At 38.5% G+C, this 18,748-nt stretch overlaps 1 protein-coding gene across 3 annotated transcripts in view; it reads right to left on the bottom strand.

The window, feature by feature from the left end:
* Positions 1-1,016: 1,016 nt before the first annotated feature.
* The window catches only part of DIAPH2 (diaphanous related formin 2), an 85,727-nt gene continuing 67,995 nt past the window's right edge, over positions 1,017-18,748 (bottom strand). For all 3 annotated transcript variants that reach the window (XM_067471516.1, XM_067471517.1, XM_067471518.1), the window contains one exon: positions 1,017-1,779. In XM_067471516.1, the coding sequence (XP_067327617.1) occupies positions 1,715-1,779 (65 nt within the window). In that variant the 3' untranslated portion in view covers positions 1,017-1,714. The remainder of the gene's footprint in view (positions 1,780-18,748) is intronic.

Below are 18,748 nucleotides of genomic sequence, written 5' to 3'. Positions count from 1 at the left end.
CAGCCAGGCAGTGTGGGAAATGTAGTTTAACAGCAGGGCCCTTTGCAATCTTTACCATTGGGGGCCTGCCCTTCATAAACTACAACAATGGCTGTGCTTAGTCACGTCCACCTCATCCCTCCCTTGCATCGCCTGGGGAGGGGAAGCATGAGGTTTTAAAACTGTTAGGTTTTGCAAAAGTTGCTTAATGGTTGTGAAAATTAAAATAACCTTGGGAGACATCTGAACATTATGGAATATTTACCGGGGGGGGGGGGGGGGGAGGAAGGTAAGTGGTTCAAATTCAGAATTGCCCCTCCCACATTTTTACTGCATGGTTCAAAACTGCTTCGGAAGCCCAAAGTCAGTAGATTTTTACGACTTTTAGGTTTTTCCGAACCAAACCTATCCAACTCTAGGGCCGAAGCTTGCCCACGCCTGCTCTAGAGCCACCTTTCCCAATATTAGTGGATATGGCACCATTTTTGTGCTGTTAGTATTTGAGCGCACCACCTGCGTCATCGGCATATGGGTTGTCAGAGCTTTTTTAAGGACAGTTGGCCCTCTGTATCCACAGGTTCTGAATCCATGGATTCAACCATGCTTTAGTTTTGCCAAAAAGCAAAATTTGATTTTGACACGTGTTGAGGAGCACTATGCTTTTGTGAAGACACCCTTGCTGTTACCTTCCACCGTTTTACAGTTCCACAGGTTTTCTCTGTATGCTATGCTACTTATTCATTACACCGTTGTATATAATGGGACTTCAGCATCCATGGATGTTGGTATCTATTGGGGATCCTGCAACCAAATCCCAGCAGATACCTTGAGATAATATATATTTACTGATTACCGTCGTAGTAGTAAGATTATGTCTCTGGACGCTTAAACAAACACAAGGGGACTTGGGAACCTTCAAAATACATAAGATTTCTTTCCTCAAAATAGCCATATAAAGTTTTTTTTATAAGTGCATACTTTGAAAATACATCTTTAAATATAGTTAAAAACATATTCTGCAAATGATATGGTTTAACTTTGGTACAATCCTATGCTGTTGTTTTTATTTTAGCAGTGATAAGCTATATATCTTTATACAGTGTGGCTATAGATTTGTGATAAAAGTTTAATACGTAGTCGAATCCATCATGTTTGAAACTTGAGATAAGATTCCAAGGAAATGGATGGGGTCTATACAGTATTTTCTCAAGTTCAAAACAAAAGGTATATTTGAAAGCGTGGAATGTGAACTTATATTTGAATTCATAAATACGCTATTTTTTTAATTTCATGTCAAAACAATACTACAGAGGGACTTCTGCCATGGATTTGATCCGTGACGTTGGTCAGTTTCGTATCATGGATTAATGTAAATTCATGTACACTTTTCTTTAGGCACAGATTTGCTGTGTATCCCCCAAAGAAAATATGGGAAACTGCACAAAAATACAGTAATCTGTGCCTTAGTTACCAACTTAAAAACTAAGGTAGTCAAGAGAGAGGCTTATATTTTAACACTGCTTACAGTGTCTTAAAACTTGGTTAGAACCAATCATTTTTTTCCTCCTGAACAAATAATATTTGTAAAAATATGTATTTATTGTTCTTGTTCCCTGGAATCCACTTGGATTTCATTTCCAAGCAGGGTTGCTCCTTCAGACATTCTTCATATTGTCTCCATGAATAGTAAATAAAAACCTTCCCAGTTCTTTGGCATGGAATGGAAGCCATGAATTCACACCGCTGTGATTGTTCCGTTGTGGCGGGAACGCGACCTTTCCAAAGTAACTCGTCTGTTATCTGGAATAGAAAAACAGAAGGAAACAACAGGGCGACTTTTTAAAAACATGCACATTGCAGTGAAGAGGTTCTGAAGCGGTCCTGAAAATAATTTCAAAGGAATATATAAATAAATTATTAGGAGGATGGATCAGAGAAATCTCAGAATGCAGCTGCCAGGCGGAGTTCAAGAGTTCTGCAATCAGCAATAAATTGCTTTCCTGGGGTGATAAAAGCACTGGAAGAATTCCACAGCACTCTCCCCTTGGAAATAGCAGGTGACAACAAAAATGCTTGGGAAAGTCTCACTCTGTAAGGAAACTTCTAAGCTTTGGTGTTCCAAGGAGGCGGCAGAAGGCCACCCTTTTTGATGTGGGGAGGAATTCATGGATGTCGTTGTACATTAGAAACTGAGGATACACATAGCATTTCCTTCACCTCATCACCTAAATCCAGCAACCAGCTCATACTACAAGAAAATAAGACAATTTCGTCGAAACAAATAAACTAACCCTAGTCTGGATGAAGAATAGTAAAGGTCAAGAATTCCTCTTGGCATTAAGTCTAGTTGTATCTGACTCTGGGAGGTGGTGCTCATCTCCATTTCTAAGCTGAAGAGCTGGTGTTGTCCGTAGATGCCTCCAAGGTCATATGGCTGGCATGACTGCGTGGAGCTCTGTTACCTTCGTACCAGAGTGGTACCTACTGATCTACTCACATTTGCATGCTTTCAAACTGTTAGGTTGGCAGAAGCTGGGACTAACAGCGGGAGCTTACCCCACTTTCTGAATTCGAACCACCAAGCTTTTGGTCAGCAAGTTCAGCAGTTCTGCGGTTTAACCCGCTGCATCACCAGGGGCTCCAGATGAAGAATATTAGCATTATTATTAGGAGTATCAGTATGTCTTATTCCACGAGATGAAGAACCAATATTCAGAAATGGGGCTACAAAGTGGAGTCCACAACATGTGAGTGTGGAGAAGAGCAAACCACAGACCACCTACTACAATGCAGCCTGGGCCCTGCCACATGCACAAGGGAGGACATTCTCACAGCAACACCAGAGGCACTCCCAGTTGCCAGTTCCTGGTCAAAGGACATCTAGTATAATGCCAAGTTTTTAACTTTGTTTGTGTTTTGAAATACATTATAACTGTATCCCCAACTCACTTCTGACATGATAAATAAAAATAAATTCCATTATAGCAATAATTGCATTGAATAATGACATTAAATAAATAATTGTAAAGAAGGGAGGCGGGAGCGGAAGACACATACATTTCAAACAAATCCACACTGTTTCATCACATGTTTTACCAAGTTGTTGGATGAGAATAAATGCCAGTTGACTCCTTTGATACTGCTTAATATAGATGTGTTACAGATACAGCAGACAGCAGCAATTCAGACAGGAATGAAATATAAATATTGAGAAAGGTGTTGAATATTGGGCTTCTCCCTCTACCTTTGCATAAACAAGACTTCAAGAAGTGTTCTTGTTATGCATAGCAACAGGTCCAACCACTTCTAGAAAGACCATCATTGTGATGCGTTTGGTAGAAGTGAAGTCAATTCCTGTTGGTGTAGGACATTCCACATTTTGGAATGGAATTATACAAATATGAACCAATTGACGTAATCCTGGAAGTGTAAACTGTGGTATCATTGGTGACCAGTTCTTGGTGAGACAGAATCATTTTTTGTTTTCATAGGCCAGAAAACACTGAACTGTTCTGTAGGAAAATTCCTAGAAGATGAATTGATAGCACAGGGTGTATTGTGCCTCATACACAGTTTTAACGGAGAGACTAGTTCAGCGTGCATGTTTCCAGGATGTTTTCTCTATGCAATGGCAGTTTTTAAAAAGTGAGAAAAAGAAATTAATGCAACGCCGGGAACAATGCCGATGCATTTTAATTGTAAAACCTACTTAGAGCTCATTTTGATATTGTAATAAAATGTGCCAAAATAGAAATGCAATGAATATATTACTTCCAATATGCAAATGCATCATAACTGCCTTCATTCATTTGCAAGCTTTGTCAGGGATGACTTTTCTTGTAACAGCTACAAGACATCAATATTCAAGGATGTAGTTCTAACTTAGTGCATGTCTTCAAGGGGGGGAAAATTCTCTACATTTAACTGCTCCTTTGTGATAGATACAATTTCCAGAATTCTCACTCTTTAGGCCATTATGTTGCCGTAACATTTTAATCTACAGGATGCTTTCCATATCACAGTATCGTATATACTCAAGTGTAAGCTGACCCAAATATAAGCCGAGGCACCTAATTTTACCACAAAGAACAGGGAAAATGTATTGACTCGAGTATAAGTCGAGGGTGGGAAATGCAGCAGCTACGAGTCAATTTCAAAATAAAAATAGATACCAATAAAATTACATTAATTGAGGCATCTATAGGTTAAATGCTTTTGAATATTTACATAAAACTGTCATTTAAGATAAGACTGTCCAACTCTGATTCAACCATTATTCTAATCCTCTTTAATGTAAATGTGCTTACGTATTCTTCCAATAATAGTAAAGAGAGTAAAAAGATAAATGTAATAATAATAGAGTAAAAAATGTAAATGCAATAACAGTAATAATATAGTAAAATAAATGTAATAATAATAGAGTAAAATAATGTTGATGTAATATTAAAAATAATAAGAGTAAAATAATAAAACTATTAACAATAAATAGAGTGAAATAATAAATTTAATAATAATAATAAAGTAAAATAATAAATGTAATAATAATAATAAATAGAGTAAAAGAATAAAAGTAATAAATAATTGAGTAAATAATGTTGATGTAATATTAAAAATAATAAGAGTAAAATAATAAAATTACTAACAATAAATAGAGTGAAATAATAAATGTAATAACAATAATAGATTAAAATAATGTAAATGTAATAATAATAATAATGATAATGATAATAATAATAGAGTAAAATAATAAATGCAATAAAAATAATAGTAGTAACAGAGTAAAATAATAAATAACCTTGACTCGAGTATAAGCCAAAGGGGGATTTTTCAGCCTAAAAATAGGCTGAAAAACTCAGCTTATACTCGAGTATATACAGTAATTTTACAAAAATATTCCCTAAATGGATACACAGGCAAGGATACAATCATATACTTCCAAAAGATGCCAGTGCTTCCTCCACAATCAATAGTTTTATAATTTGTATGGATTCTAGTTAGAGCTGTCATTATTATCCCATGACAACAGTGCTTCCAATTCTGTGGTTCTCATTGCTGGTGGCTTTTTAAATAGTTGCTGATTTTGTATGGAGGAGGCAATCACAAGTTCCCGCGCTGGGTGATATCAATTTTAGGGATGGCGCTGATAAGAAACTCACAACTTGATGTTGGCCACAGTCTACTGGGCTTTGATGTTTTCAACAAAGATTGCTATTATCAGTCTCCAGCCTTAAAAAGCTAAAGGATATTCCCTGGAGACTTGACAACATTTGGATTTCTCATGCCTTTAAATGAAATGGGGAATTGCACTGACCAAAACTGGCCATCCAATACTAAAATTCCTTTTTGTTTTGCTTTCTATATTCATTTTACATTATTTATATCTGCATTTCCTATGGAGGCATGTACACACAGATAGTTTGTGCTTAAGGTAGTATCAGAGTGGCTTATGGTCCCATTCCCTTCAAAATAATTGATAGAATGATGTGTCCATAGACTATTGGTTTCATTTTATTTCATAGCTGTAGAAAACAAAGAGTTTTCGAATGCTGTCACAACAGAAAACCTACACCTAAAGACCTGAATGTAAACAAGAAGCACATCAGATAAGGAGCTGATGCCTCTTTAAAGGTAAAGACGCTCTGCAAAAGCTTCACCTTATGAGAGTAATTTTGGTTCAGAGACAATGGCGAGAATCCCCTTTAAAGGCATTTCTGTGGCCTATACCTTTGGGAGACAGTGAAAGCATTTGCATCAAATATTTATTTGTTTCTTCATTTAAAATTCTGGTCACTAGAAAAGTCTAATGAGATAGCATCTAGTTTTTATGAGAGACCCATGGGATATTATTCATACATTTCTGGGTAACTTCAGTACAATATAAAAACACAGCAGACAAGAGATACACACGTGTCGTAAAGCCCTTATTAAGGAACTGAAATAGCTTGAAACAAGAGGGGAAAAAACAAAAACACCAGAAGTCTTAATGGCATAAGTATAGTGGAGTCTTGTTATTATTAAAAGAGATGAAACAGAAGAATTGCTATCTGACTTTGGTCTGTGAATCCTAGAGGATTTAGTCCCTAGATTTATCATACAATATTGCTGGTGCTTATGCTTAGATGAGGGATCCGTTTGCATAATAAGAGAAGTCCCCAGCAGACTGAAAGTCAAAACCAAGGTCGCAACAACATCTGTTATAGAATTGCAATATGCTGATGACAATGTAGTCTGTGCGCATTCAGAAGAAGACCTACAAGCCACTCTAAAGACCTTTGCAGAAGCATATTCGAAGCTCGGCCTCTCATTAAACATCAAGAAAACCAAAGTGCTCTTCCAGCAGTCACCAGTCAATCCCTCTCCAATGCCAGAAATACAGCTTAATGGTGTAATGTTAGAAAATGTTGACCATTTCTGCTACCTTGGCAACCACCTCCCCACAAAATCAACATTGACACCGAAATACAACATTGCCTGAGCTCTGCAAGTGCAGCATTTTTATTAATGAGGAAGTGTATTTGAGAACCGGGACATCCGTAGGGAGACCAAGGTGCTTGTTTCTTAAGCTATTGTCCTCCCAACCCTGCTACAGATGTCACACTCAACTCTTAGAATGATTCCATCAGTATTGCATCCAAAAAATCGTACAAATCTCTTGGGAAGACTGGCAGAAAAATGTCAGTGTGATGAAAAAACAAAGACCATCAGCACTGAAGCGATGCTCCTACACCATCAACTCCACTGGACTGGCCATGTTTTCTGAATGCGCGATCACCATATATCCCAAAGCAGTTACTATATCCCCAACTCCAGAACGGCAAAGGTAACATTGGTGGACAGGAGAAGAGATTTAAAGATGGGGTTAAAGCCAACCTTAATAACTGTGGCATAGACAAAGAGAACTGGGAAGCCCTGGCCCTTGAGTGCTCTAAGTGGAAGTGAGCTATGACCAAAACTGGGCGACTTGGAAGGCGCTGAACAGACTGCGTTCTGGCACCACGAGATGCAGAGTCAACCTTAAGAAATGGGGCTACAAAGTGGAATCCACAACATGCGAGTGTGGAGAAGAGCAAACCACTGACCACCTGCTGCAATGCAACCTGAGCCCTGCCACATGCACAATGGAGACCTCCTTGTGGCAACACCAGAGGCACTCCAAGTGGCCAGATACTGGTCAAAGGACATTTAATGAAATAGCAAGCTTGCAAACTTTGTGTTTTGTCTGTTTGTTTATTTGTTTTGTTTAAAATGTAATACAACTGTCTGGTTCCTCCTGACACAATAAATAAATAAATAAATAAATAAATAAATGAATAAAGACAGACAGACAGACAGACAGACAGAAAGAAAGAAAGAAAGAAAGAAAGAAAGAAAGATTTTGCAGATTTGAAAGAGGAATGAATGGAGGGTGAAAGGGAGAAACATGTCAAGAGGAAGGCATGTCAAGCCAGCCCTGAAAGGGTTCCACAGCCACCTACGAACCCACTGCCAAGACACCAGACTTGGAGGACCATCATCCTCGGGCTACGAGGGATCTCCTAAGTAAAGTAAGAGAAGTCCAGTGACATTTCTCTCCATGGAGAAAGGAGTCTGTGTGCTTTTGCAGAGAACAGAATCAACTGCATTTCTCTCTGTTAAGAAAGGAAACAGAATCCTTTCTCCGAGAAAATACAGCTGGACTTCTGTCGCTTCTCTCTGAAGAGGAAAAAGACAAATCCCTTCCTTGGAGTGTATGACTTCACTCATCAGATTTAGAACCTGGGAAGGAAGCTGTTTTTGGAAGCTCAATGTGAGCAATCTGGTCTCCTGCTGCCTTCACTTTCATTCACAGAGATCTTCAAGTAAAACTGAAAATATGTAACTCGCAGATTGCAGTTATAACATTCTAACAAGCACTTTTGCTTAGCAAGCTGAAAAGAACCATAACTGAGTGGATAGGATATATGAATCCAATGAAATAGGATTATAAAGTACCTGATTCACTGCAACTATGTTCCCATCTTGCTTTAAGAAGTATTCCTTTTGTAAAGCTTGCAGTCAGACCAAGTATTGATATGGAGATTTCCGTCCCTACATTGTCTTCTTGGCCATTAGAGAGCTTGCAACAATTATATGATTCATTAGAACAGTAAAGTTCCAATTGGAAAACTTTGGACAAGTAATTTGTTCCTGCCGAGTATCTGACTGATCTCTAAACCAGCAGACGAAGAATCCATAATTAAAAAGAACATTGTGAAAAGGGTCTGACAGTTTTCAGGAAATTGCTGAAATTTCTTATGAATCCAAAGCAATTAACTAATTATCTGTTCTTTCGCTGTTTTCTCCTTACCGATAGGGAAAGTCTGAACAGAAAGTTTTATCATAAGTTTGTTTTCCTTCATTCAAAACTTCATATATTATTTTAGCTTTGTAGGGAAGAGTGCCCACAGTCAGACCTGGGAGTGAGTCTTTCTGGTGAGTCTTAAAAGTATTATCTTTGGGATCAGAACGTATTGGAAGGCGAAGAATCCATATTCCATTCTTTAGGACTAGGAACCACTTTTGTCACTACTTTCTTTGCATTTGCAGATTAGATCAATACAAGAGTACCAAAATTGTATCTTGCTGATTTATTCCATTTCTAAGACTGCAAGGTTGAAAAAAGATTTCTAAATGCATTCATCTTATGGTATCAAAGCACTGGCATTTTTTTGGTTTGGACTAATTAGATTTTATTTATTTATTTATTTATTTATTTATTTATTTATTGTATTTGTATACCGCCTTTCTCAGCCATCAGGCAACTCAAGGCGGTTTACAGGGCAACAATTCGATGCTCACATATCATAAATACAATTTAAAAACATTAATATAGAATATAAAACCACAACAAAATCAATAAAACATAAGTCATTAGTGTCTCCTTTTTAAAACATTGTCCAGCAAAATTCTGTAAAATTATTTCTAAAGGCACAACAGTTTGTATTGATACCTCCTAAAATGTAGATTATATTAGTTGTGATCCATTTCTTTGGAAAGTCAAAAACATAAACTTCCAACATGCAGTCTAGGAGTGCAGCTACATGTAGAATAAATGCAATTTGACATCTATCTATCTATCTATCTATCTATCTATCTATCTATCTATGTCATCAGCTTCTAAAGTTACTACTTGTTATGCTAGTTGAGTTGCTGTGAGTTTTCCGGGCAGTATGGCCATGTTCCAGAAGCATTCTCTCCTGATGTTTCACCCACATCTGTGGTAGGATTCCTCAGAGGTTGTGAGGTCTGTTGGAAGTTAAGCAAGTGGGGTTTATACAGTATATCTGTGGAGTGTTCAGAGTGGGAGAAAGAACTCCTGTTTGTTGGAGGCATGTATGAATGTTGTAATTGGCCAGCTTGATTAGCACTGAATGGTCTTGCAGCTTCAAAGCCTTGCTGCTCCCTGCCTGGGGGAATCCAATTGCCTGGAGGTGGCCAACTGCAACATTTACACCGTCCTCCAAAAGACAAAGAGTTCTTTCTCTTCCCTTGGACATTCCACATATATATATAAACCCCATTTGCCTAATTTCCAACAGACCTCACAACCTCTGAGGATGCCTGCCATAGATGTGGGTGAAGTGTCAGAACATGGCCATGCAGCCTGGAAAACTCACAGCAACACAGTGATTCCAGCCGTGCAAAGCCTTCGACAACACATTGTTATGCTAGTGCTTTTGTTGTTGTTGTAACCTAGCCCGTAGAAAAACCAAAAAAAGGGGAAGTCTTCATCAGCAAAACACAGTTGCCAGGAGAGAACATATTGTGAAGCTAGATGAATGGATCTCTTAAAAACAAACAAACTGGTATCAGATCCAATTGATGCTTCTGTCTTTTGCCCTGGCGAATTCTAGCTGTGCCACTTTATCTTTCTTGAAAATCAACCCCACAGAGATTAGATTACAGCAATCTAACCAAAAAGGATGGGATTAATGAAAGAACCTATCAATCCACATTCAACCATCCTTGTGAACCTTTGCTGGCTGTTGTACACTAATGTGGATGTTTTGTTTAGATTTATTATAGAATTTTGTTTGATTACGTGTAGTTTAATTCATTGATGTCAGATTTAATTTATTGATGTTAGGTCTTAATTTGATGTTAGGCTTTAATGTTACTTTTATATGTGGGGGTTTTCTGGGATTTTTGTTAGACTTGTGGGTTTTCTACTGTTATGTTGGAATCCGCCCTGAGTCACCTCAGGGAGACAGGGTGGCATACAAATAAATTATTATTCTTATTATTCTTATCAGAAACACAACAAGGTGAGTCCACAGCAAACAAGATCACTCTGCTGGCTGTTGTATTGGATCACAAGCGTCTAGGACTGTGTGATGTATCGGCTAATAATGTGTGCAGATCCCAGTCAGGAGTTCTTTTGCAGCTGGCAGATGGTAATTTTGTCAGCGCCGACTGTGTTTGAGTGCAGGCCAAGGTCTTTAGGCACTGCACCCAGTGTGCCGATAACCACTGGTACCAGAGTCTTTGCAGTTCGATCTTTAAATCCTCATATCATGCCAGCTTTTCCAGTTGTTTCTCTTCAATCCTGCTGTCGCCTGGGATTGCAACATCGATGATCCATACTTTGTTTTTTAACACGATTGTGAGGTCAGGAGTCTTGTGCTCCAAAACTCTGTCAGTCTGAATTTGGAAGTCCCAGAGTAGTTCATTTTCTGTAACTTTTTCCGGCTTGTGATACCCACCAGTTCTTTGTTGCAGGCAGATGGTATTTGTGGCACAAGTTCCCATGAATCATCTGAGTAACGGTGTTATGCCTCTGCTTGTAGTCTGTCTGTGCGATCTTCTTGCAGCAGCTGAGGGTGTGATCTAAAATGCCTTATTATTATTATTATTATTATTATTATTATTATTATTATTTAAAACACAACAAGATGAGTCCACAGCAGACAAGATCACTCTGCTGGCTGATGATGATGATGATTACTATTATTATTATTATTATTATTAGCAGTAGTAGTAGTAGTAGTAGTAGTACTGATAGTAGCATTAGTATTACCCTTGGTGGATTCTGTATTGGATGAAAGATTGGACCTAAATAATAGACTTAAGTATGAAATATTGGTGAATGAAAAAAGGACTCTCAATTTTGCATTAAGGGCATTTGGTTTCTGAAATAACACTGTAGCCAGAACCACCACCACCACCACCATCACTCTTTATTAATCTGCCCATTCCTCTTGAACTGGGACTCAAGATGGCTCTAAAGACTATTCACAGTTCAGAGGGTCTTCTAGGTGGTAGAGTGAATGATATGCTTTTGTTTCCCTAGAATCAATAGTTTATATTAGTGCCATATCTAAGAATAATTCTCAAGTCCAAATGTGAGAATTTGCCAGCTTTGAAGCCTAAATCTAGGCATGGTGACTTTGAAGTTCCTATTGCATGGATAACAATGTCTTGTGTATTGCATAGTTCATGCTTTGCTGTGAACCGCTTTTCGTTTATCCATATTCAAATTGTCCAATAGATTCATTTTACTATTCCAAGCAGCTGCATATCATAAATATATTTTCTTTACATGGCTTGTCCTTTGAAAGAAGATCCTAACCCAGGTTAATTTTATTTTGTTCGTAAAGAACAAGCTTTTGGAATGGTTATTTTTTAAAATCCATATTTACTTTCCTCAGAAATGCCACCACTTGGAGGAAGCCTATTTGAAATGACTGAAAGCACTTTCATTTCCATGCCTACAGCCATGGGAAAAAATTATTCTGAAACAGTACCACATGCCTGCCTCAAGAGTAACAAGACAAATCAATCTCTTTTCTCTCTTCCTCCAAGGGTAATTGGACTTTAAAATCGCACAGGAATATAGTCCTCCTTGCCAACACAAACAGAGCCATACGCAGTCATTCTTCGCAGCTGAGGCTATATTGAAAAGGACAGTACAGAAGGGATAATGAAAATGCTGCTATGTTGATGTGGACTCCCTCAAAACAAGCTTTTAGAATAAACTAACTACAATTCCCACCTCATTCTGTTGCCTAGGGGAATTCCATAGTTTTATAACTTACTCCCATCTTTTACATGACATCCTTTCAGATATTTAAAGGTGGCTTTTCTTTCACCTATTTTCCCTTCAAGTCATTCCTCATGAACTTGATTTGCACAGCTTCTATTATCTTGGTTGCTCTTCTCTGGACACCTTCCAAGTCGCCAAAAGCTTTCCTATCTTGGGAAGTCAGACTTGGCCATGGTAGTCCACATTCTGGTTACATCCTGAATACACTACCGCAATGTCTACATGGGGCTGCCTTTGAAGACTGCTCAGAAGCTACAAATGGTCCATTGGTGGCAGCCAGATTGTTCACTAGAGCGGCGTAAAGGAAGCACACAACCTCTTTGTTACGTCAGCTGCCAATCTGCTAGCGAGCACAATTCAAAGTGCTGGCTTTAGCCTATAAAGTCCTAAATGGTTCTGGCCCAGCTTATTTATCTGAACGTGTCCCTCTCTATGAAGCACCAAAGAGTTTAAGATCATCTGGGAAGACCCTGCCCTTGGTCCCGCCTTCTCTTGCAGGAGCGATTGGCGGAGACGATAGGGCCTTCTCAGTGGGGGCACCTCAGTTGTAGAACTCCCTCCCTAGCTATGTTAGATCAGCCCCCTCCCTTCTGACCTTCCACAAGAGTGAAAACGTGGCTTTGTGACCAAACTTTTAGAATACATGTGCAATAGACAGACTTGGAACAATGTGCAATGATCATTGGAACTGTCCTGATTATGCTTGTGGATTACATATTTAACTCTGAATTTAAATAGTTAAATAAGAGTGTCACTATACTTCCCATTACATTCCTAAACTATCTCCCACTCTATCACAAACCACTTATTTGGCTTTGGTATCCTTTAAAAATGCTATATACCCATGTTGAATTTTTAGTGTACTGTAAGAACTTTAAGGAAGGGAAATGCTATCATATATGTGACTCATTTCCAAGAGCGGGTAAATTACAGAAGCTAGAGGAGGAGTTCCTGGCACTCAGCCCTTTACTTGTCCTGTTTGATTTACAACAAATACGAAACCCATGTCCTAATGTTATTTGAGTCAGAATAATTAAGCTGATCATGTCTGGGAGTACTGGAAGAAAAATAATGGGGTCGCTGAAGCATTTACGTTCTAATGGGAATCTGAGTTCATTCAGATATCAAATCTAGGAATTGTTCTACACCTGAATGCACAGTCCCATAGAGCAAATTTACATTAAACGTTTAGTGGAACAACCGCAGAACCATACTTCAAAGGATTCAGATCCTTCCCCACGCCCAACCTAAATAGTTTTCTGTTTTTCTCCAACTTCTATTTCTGTGTCATTTTTACTGAATATGCTAACTTTGTTCATAGACATACAAACACTAGGAGGATGTTTCTTGCATTGCGCAGCAATACTGATTAGTTTTATCATTTCTTGGAAATGGAGAGCAGAAGGTAGCACACAACTGTGGTTTATTGAGATGTTTAGTTGGAGGAAGCAGTTTTTCGGAATGCTTCCTTCTCATATCAAAAACAAAAATATGAGGTGTTAAATGTGATGGGATGTGAGATGTAAATGCTGAGACCGATGTTTCATAGAAACTTGGCTGCGGTACTATTTGGAATAATAAACATCATAAGGAGGTGGGAGTTATTTGAGATGATAAATTTTATAAAGATGTGCCTTGCATATAATTTCCTCTTTCAAAAGATAGTTGTTTATTCATTCAGTTGCTTCCAACTCTTCGTGACCTGATGGACCAACCAACGGCAGAGCTCCCTGTCAGCCGTGGCCACCTCCAGTTCCTTCAAAGTCAAACCAGTCACTTCAAGGATAACATCTATCTTGCCCTTGGTCGGCCCCTCTTCCGTTTTCCTTGCATTTTCCCCAACATCATTCTCTTCTCCAAGCTTTCCTGACTTCTCATGATGTGGCCAAAGTACTTCATATTTGCCTCGAATATCCTTCCCTCCAGTGAGTAGTCGGGCATTATTTCCTGGAGTATGGACTGGTTGGATCTTCTCGAAGTCCAAGGCACTCTCAGAATTTTCCTCCAACATCACAGTTCAAAAGCATCTATCTTCCTCTACTCAGCCTTCCTTATGGTCCATCTCTCATCACCATAGATTACTACAGGCAATACCATTGCTTTGACTATGTGGACCTTCATTGCCAGAGTGATGTATCTTTCAAAAGATGGAGAAAGAAATAAGATGATGAGCAATCTTGAACTTGATCATAATTAAAAGGGAGGAGTTTGTCACTAAAAGAATAGTAGTTGGTACTTGGGGTGGTGGTGGTGGGGATCATGTAATGCTATAATTTATGATTGGGAACTGGCCAAAGAAGAATATGGCTAAAATACAAACCTTGGGCTTTAGGAAAGCTGATTTAATTGAGCTTAGGAAATTCTGCGAAGAATCCTACGGCTACAGATGCTACATTTCACCAATCTCAGGATCTCCAGTTCCTACTATCAGTTTCAGCTATAATCTCCCTAGTATTTTGAATTTACATTAGCCATTTAGAAGGGCTTCCTTCATGGCAACAAGAGTGGAATGAAAGACAATTTTGGATTTTGTTGTTGTTTATTTGTTCAGTCACTTCTGACTCTTTGTGACCTCCTGGACCAGCCCACGCCAGTGCTCACTGTGGCCATCACCACCCCCAGCTCCTTCAGAGTCAAGCCAGTCACTTCAAGGATACCATCCATCCATCTAGCCCTTGGTTGGCCCCTCTCCCCTTTTCCTTCCATTTTCCCCAGCATCATTGTCTTCTCTAAGCTTTCCTGTCTTCTCATTACATGGCCAAAGTACTTCATCGTTGCTTCTAATAGCCTTCCCTCCAATGAGCAGTCGGGCTTTATTTCTGAAGTATAGACTGTTTGGATCTTCTCGTGGTATAAGTCACTCTCAGAACTTTCCTCCAACACTACAGTTCAAAACTGTCTATCTTCCTTCGCTCAGCCTTCCCTGTGGTCCAGCTCTCACATCCGTAGGTGACTACAGAGAATACCATTGCTTTAACTATGTGGATCTCGGTTGCCAGTGTGATGTCTCTACTCTTCACTATTTTATCGAGATTGGTCATTGCTCTCCTCCCAAGAAGTAAACATCTTCTGAATTTGGATTTATATAGCTCAAATAAAAATTCTGCCATTAAGTCACCATTTTCTCACCTGGACACACTTTCCGTTAAATAAATAAATTTCCTTCTACTGTACCTTCCTTCACTAATGATATAGAACAGTTGCTGAGCTGGCAAGAAATGTGTTTATGTCCAGTTAGATTGCCATCATTTTACAATTCAATCTGATTTCTCTCCCTCTCCCTCTCTCTCCCTCATTTTTAAAATAAAAGTAAGTCGCAGGAGACCAGCACCAGCTCATGCTTGAAGGCATTCCCTGACATCGGCTTTCACTTTACACTTCAGCTGAAAGTATGGGATTTGACAAAACACACAGAAAGCTACAAGAGAAGGCTCCTCCTATCCAAAAGTGCCTGTCAGGAGTCAATACTGATTCTTTCACAAGGCTGCAATAATAGGTTTTTTTAAAGCGGGGAGGTGAAAGTACAAGCTAGGTCTTCCAGCGATTCCTTACAATATTTTATTAAAGATGGGTGGAAAATGTGTTTGCCTCAGCAGGACATCTAATCACTTTTAGCAGCTGGCAGTTTAAATATCAGAAGTTAGTCATCCATGCACAAATATTTTTATTCTTTGTATACTGTGTACAAAAAGCACTGCTTTCAAAAGGATTTTGATGGTTGGAAAAGATGGGTCTTTTCTACTAAAGAGAGGCACCTTCGTTGGTATAATGGGAGCTGGGTTGCGCTCTTCTGGGATTTTCTACTACCATTTCAGTGAAACTGGCTGGAGCACTTTTTCCCCAGCCTATAATTACTGACAGTCTCTGTCAAAAGGAAATAACCTTCCCCCAATATCCCTGCAATAGCCTTCTTCTTGTATTTTTAATGCCTTTGAACAAATAAAAAAAAATAAAATACTGGCAACTTTGCAGAAGCCTGGAGTCTACATATAAAATGAAATATTTAAAATAATACAATATAGCTACCCTATCCATAATTATTATTTTTAGAATAAAATATCTCCATTTTTTATTCATGATTAGGCTAACATTTGCAGTTCTGCTGCTTGCAATATTTAAATGGAACTGAATATGCTATGAGAAAACGGAAGATGGCATCTTTCTTATGTGAGCGGTCGGTGCAAGGAACCATCATTAGTGCTTGCCCATCATCTAACATTAAAAAGCAAATCATGTCTGAGCCTCACTCGATCGCCCTGTTGCTTACCTGAACTCCTCCTACTGTGTGTTCTTCCTGGGAAATAATAAATACTGCATGTGCTTTCAGTTATAAATTATTTGTGAAGGATTGTGAGTTACAAAAAAGAGCTACTCTTCATGGTACAAGACCAAACAAATAAAGATCTGGAAGACAAAACGAATGTTTCAAGTCATGATATGAATGAACATGTATTATGAGATTCCTCTCTTTTGGTGGAATGATGACTATATTTTAGCTAGCTTGCTGCTGATTCAGAAGGCTTCCTGCACATGGTTAAAAGACACCGCCATCATCTCAGTAAAGGAGCAGCAAACCTTACAGGAAATGGTAAATTCTGTTCATTTCTGACACACACATTAACTTTAGTGAGATGTTGGGGTAGTCAATTGTAAACATTGGCAGGGCATTGTTTTGTAGTTGGAACAAAGACAATCTATACTAGTCTTCACTCATGTAATTTTCATATTTCCATCTTTATCAGTTTAGTTTACACTCAGAACTCCTGCAATGAATAGTAGAAGTAATGCAAAAGTCTGAGCTAGTTTGATTTCAATGCCTGGTATTTTCCTTTGTTTGGGATGGATTTTTTTTTTTTAAAAAAAATCAAGATCATTACAAGAATAAGGGAACATAAATATGGATGTATTTGTGATCTCTGAATGATTACTAGTCCAAATTTGTTTGCCAATACATGCAAAAAAATTAGGTAAGTTCCAAATGACTCACTGTAAATTTCTGGATTAATTGTATGCATTTTGAAAAATAATATCTATACCTATTCCACAGAAGTGAAACAGCTTTCTATGAGAAACACTTGAATGTATCTCATTCCATTACATTCTTTAATGGGTTTTCTGTGGGGTTAGCTGCATGTGCTCTCTAAATATTGTGCCTGTGTGTATAGCAAAGAGGGTGTGGTGGTTCTTCTAAAGAGATGGAAGCAGCTGTGAAACCCATGAAAGTGTTTGCAAAACTGGGGATAGGAGTTGGTGGCACTGTTTTAGCTCTTATCATCTCCAAGCTTGGGGAACTTTTGAGAATTAACTATGGATAAATAAGTGATTTTATTAAAATTTTAATAAAATACTATATTATCTCTATTTATGGTGGTTGCTGTTTTAGTGGGTACATTTTAAAATTGCTTAAATTCTATTTACATCACATTTTCTGTGTCTTAATGACACAAATTTTGGAATATTTCCTAAATTTGCATTATCCTTTAAGATGTCTTAGCTCTCGGTACCAGGTGTGGGGTAGAGTAAAGGCAGAGAAGGTATGTATAGGTATCTCCCACTCGCATTTCATATCAGTAGTGTTTGCAATTTGTAATATGTTTCTTTGATGGTTTCCCTTTATTACCATCACAATTCAGTTTGTAGGTAACTAAAACCAAGCAGAGGCTGCTCAGATACATTCTAGGGCACAATGCCCTCTAACGGAACTTTGTGTTCCGTGTCTTTCTGTATCAAAGCACCTTCAAATTGGTAAATGTACTTCCAAGTGCCTAGGCAAGAGAGCTGGAGAAAACTGAATGGCACTTTCAAATCCCTTGATGTCAAAGTGTCCAGCTTTCTGACACCAGAATCTCATACAAAGCACACTGTCACTAATGTGAGGGACTTTTGGACTAGGCAGTGCTAGGCTTGCTGCCTCTGTCAATTAACGTCAGAATCTTTTGACCGCCTGTAAGCAAGTTTTGCATTCTGAGAAGTTGGCACAACATTTCTTTTTTATCCTTCAGAATTCTGAGCTACAGTTGTGTTTACTGTCTAATTTCATTTTATTTAAGTCACAGATGATTAGAGAATCATAGAGCTGGAAGAGACCACAAGGCTCATCTAGTCTAACCCCTTCCATGCAGGAAAAGCACAAAGTACTCCTGACAGATGGCCATCCAGCCTCTGCTTTAAAATCTCCAAAGAAGGAGCCTCCACCACACTCCAAGGCAAGGGAGTTCCAATGCTGAACAACTCTAACAGTCAAGAAGTTCTTCCTAAAGTTCAAGAAGAATCTCCTTTCTTGCAATTTGAACCCATGGCTCTATTGAGTCCTTGTTCTCAGGTCAGTGGAAAATAAGCCTGATCCTTCTTCTTTACGACATCTTTTCACATACAGTAGTGTCTCACCTATCCATCATAAACGGGCTGGCAGAATGTTGCACAAGCGAAAATGTTGGATAATAAGGAGGGATTGAGGGAAAGCCTATTAAATGTCGAATTACATCATGATTTTACAAATCAAGCACCAAAACATCATGTTTTACAACAAATCGACAGAAAAAGTAGTTCAATACATGGTATCATTGTGTAGTAACTACTGTATTTACAAATTTAGCACCAAAACATAGCAATATATTGAAACAGCTGTGGATCTGAGAGAAAGGCAGACTATGTTGGATAATACAGAACGTTGGATGAGGAAAGGTTGGATAAGCGAAACTCTACTGT

This window comes from Anolis sagrei, chromosome 10, assembly GCF_037176765.1.
Source record: "Anolis sagrei isolate rAnoSag1 chromosome 10, rAnoSag1.mat, whole genome shotgun sequence".
Lineage (NCBI taxonomy): Eukaryota > Metazoa > Chordata > Lepidosauria > Squamata > Dactyloidae > Anolis > Anolis sagrei.
This window is presented reverse-complemented; position numbering and strand designations above follow the sequence as displayed.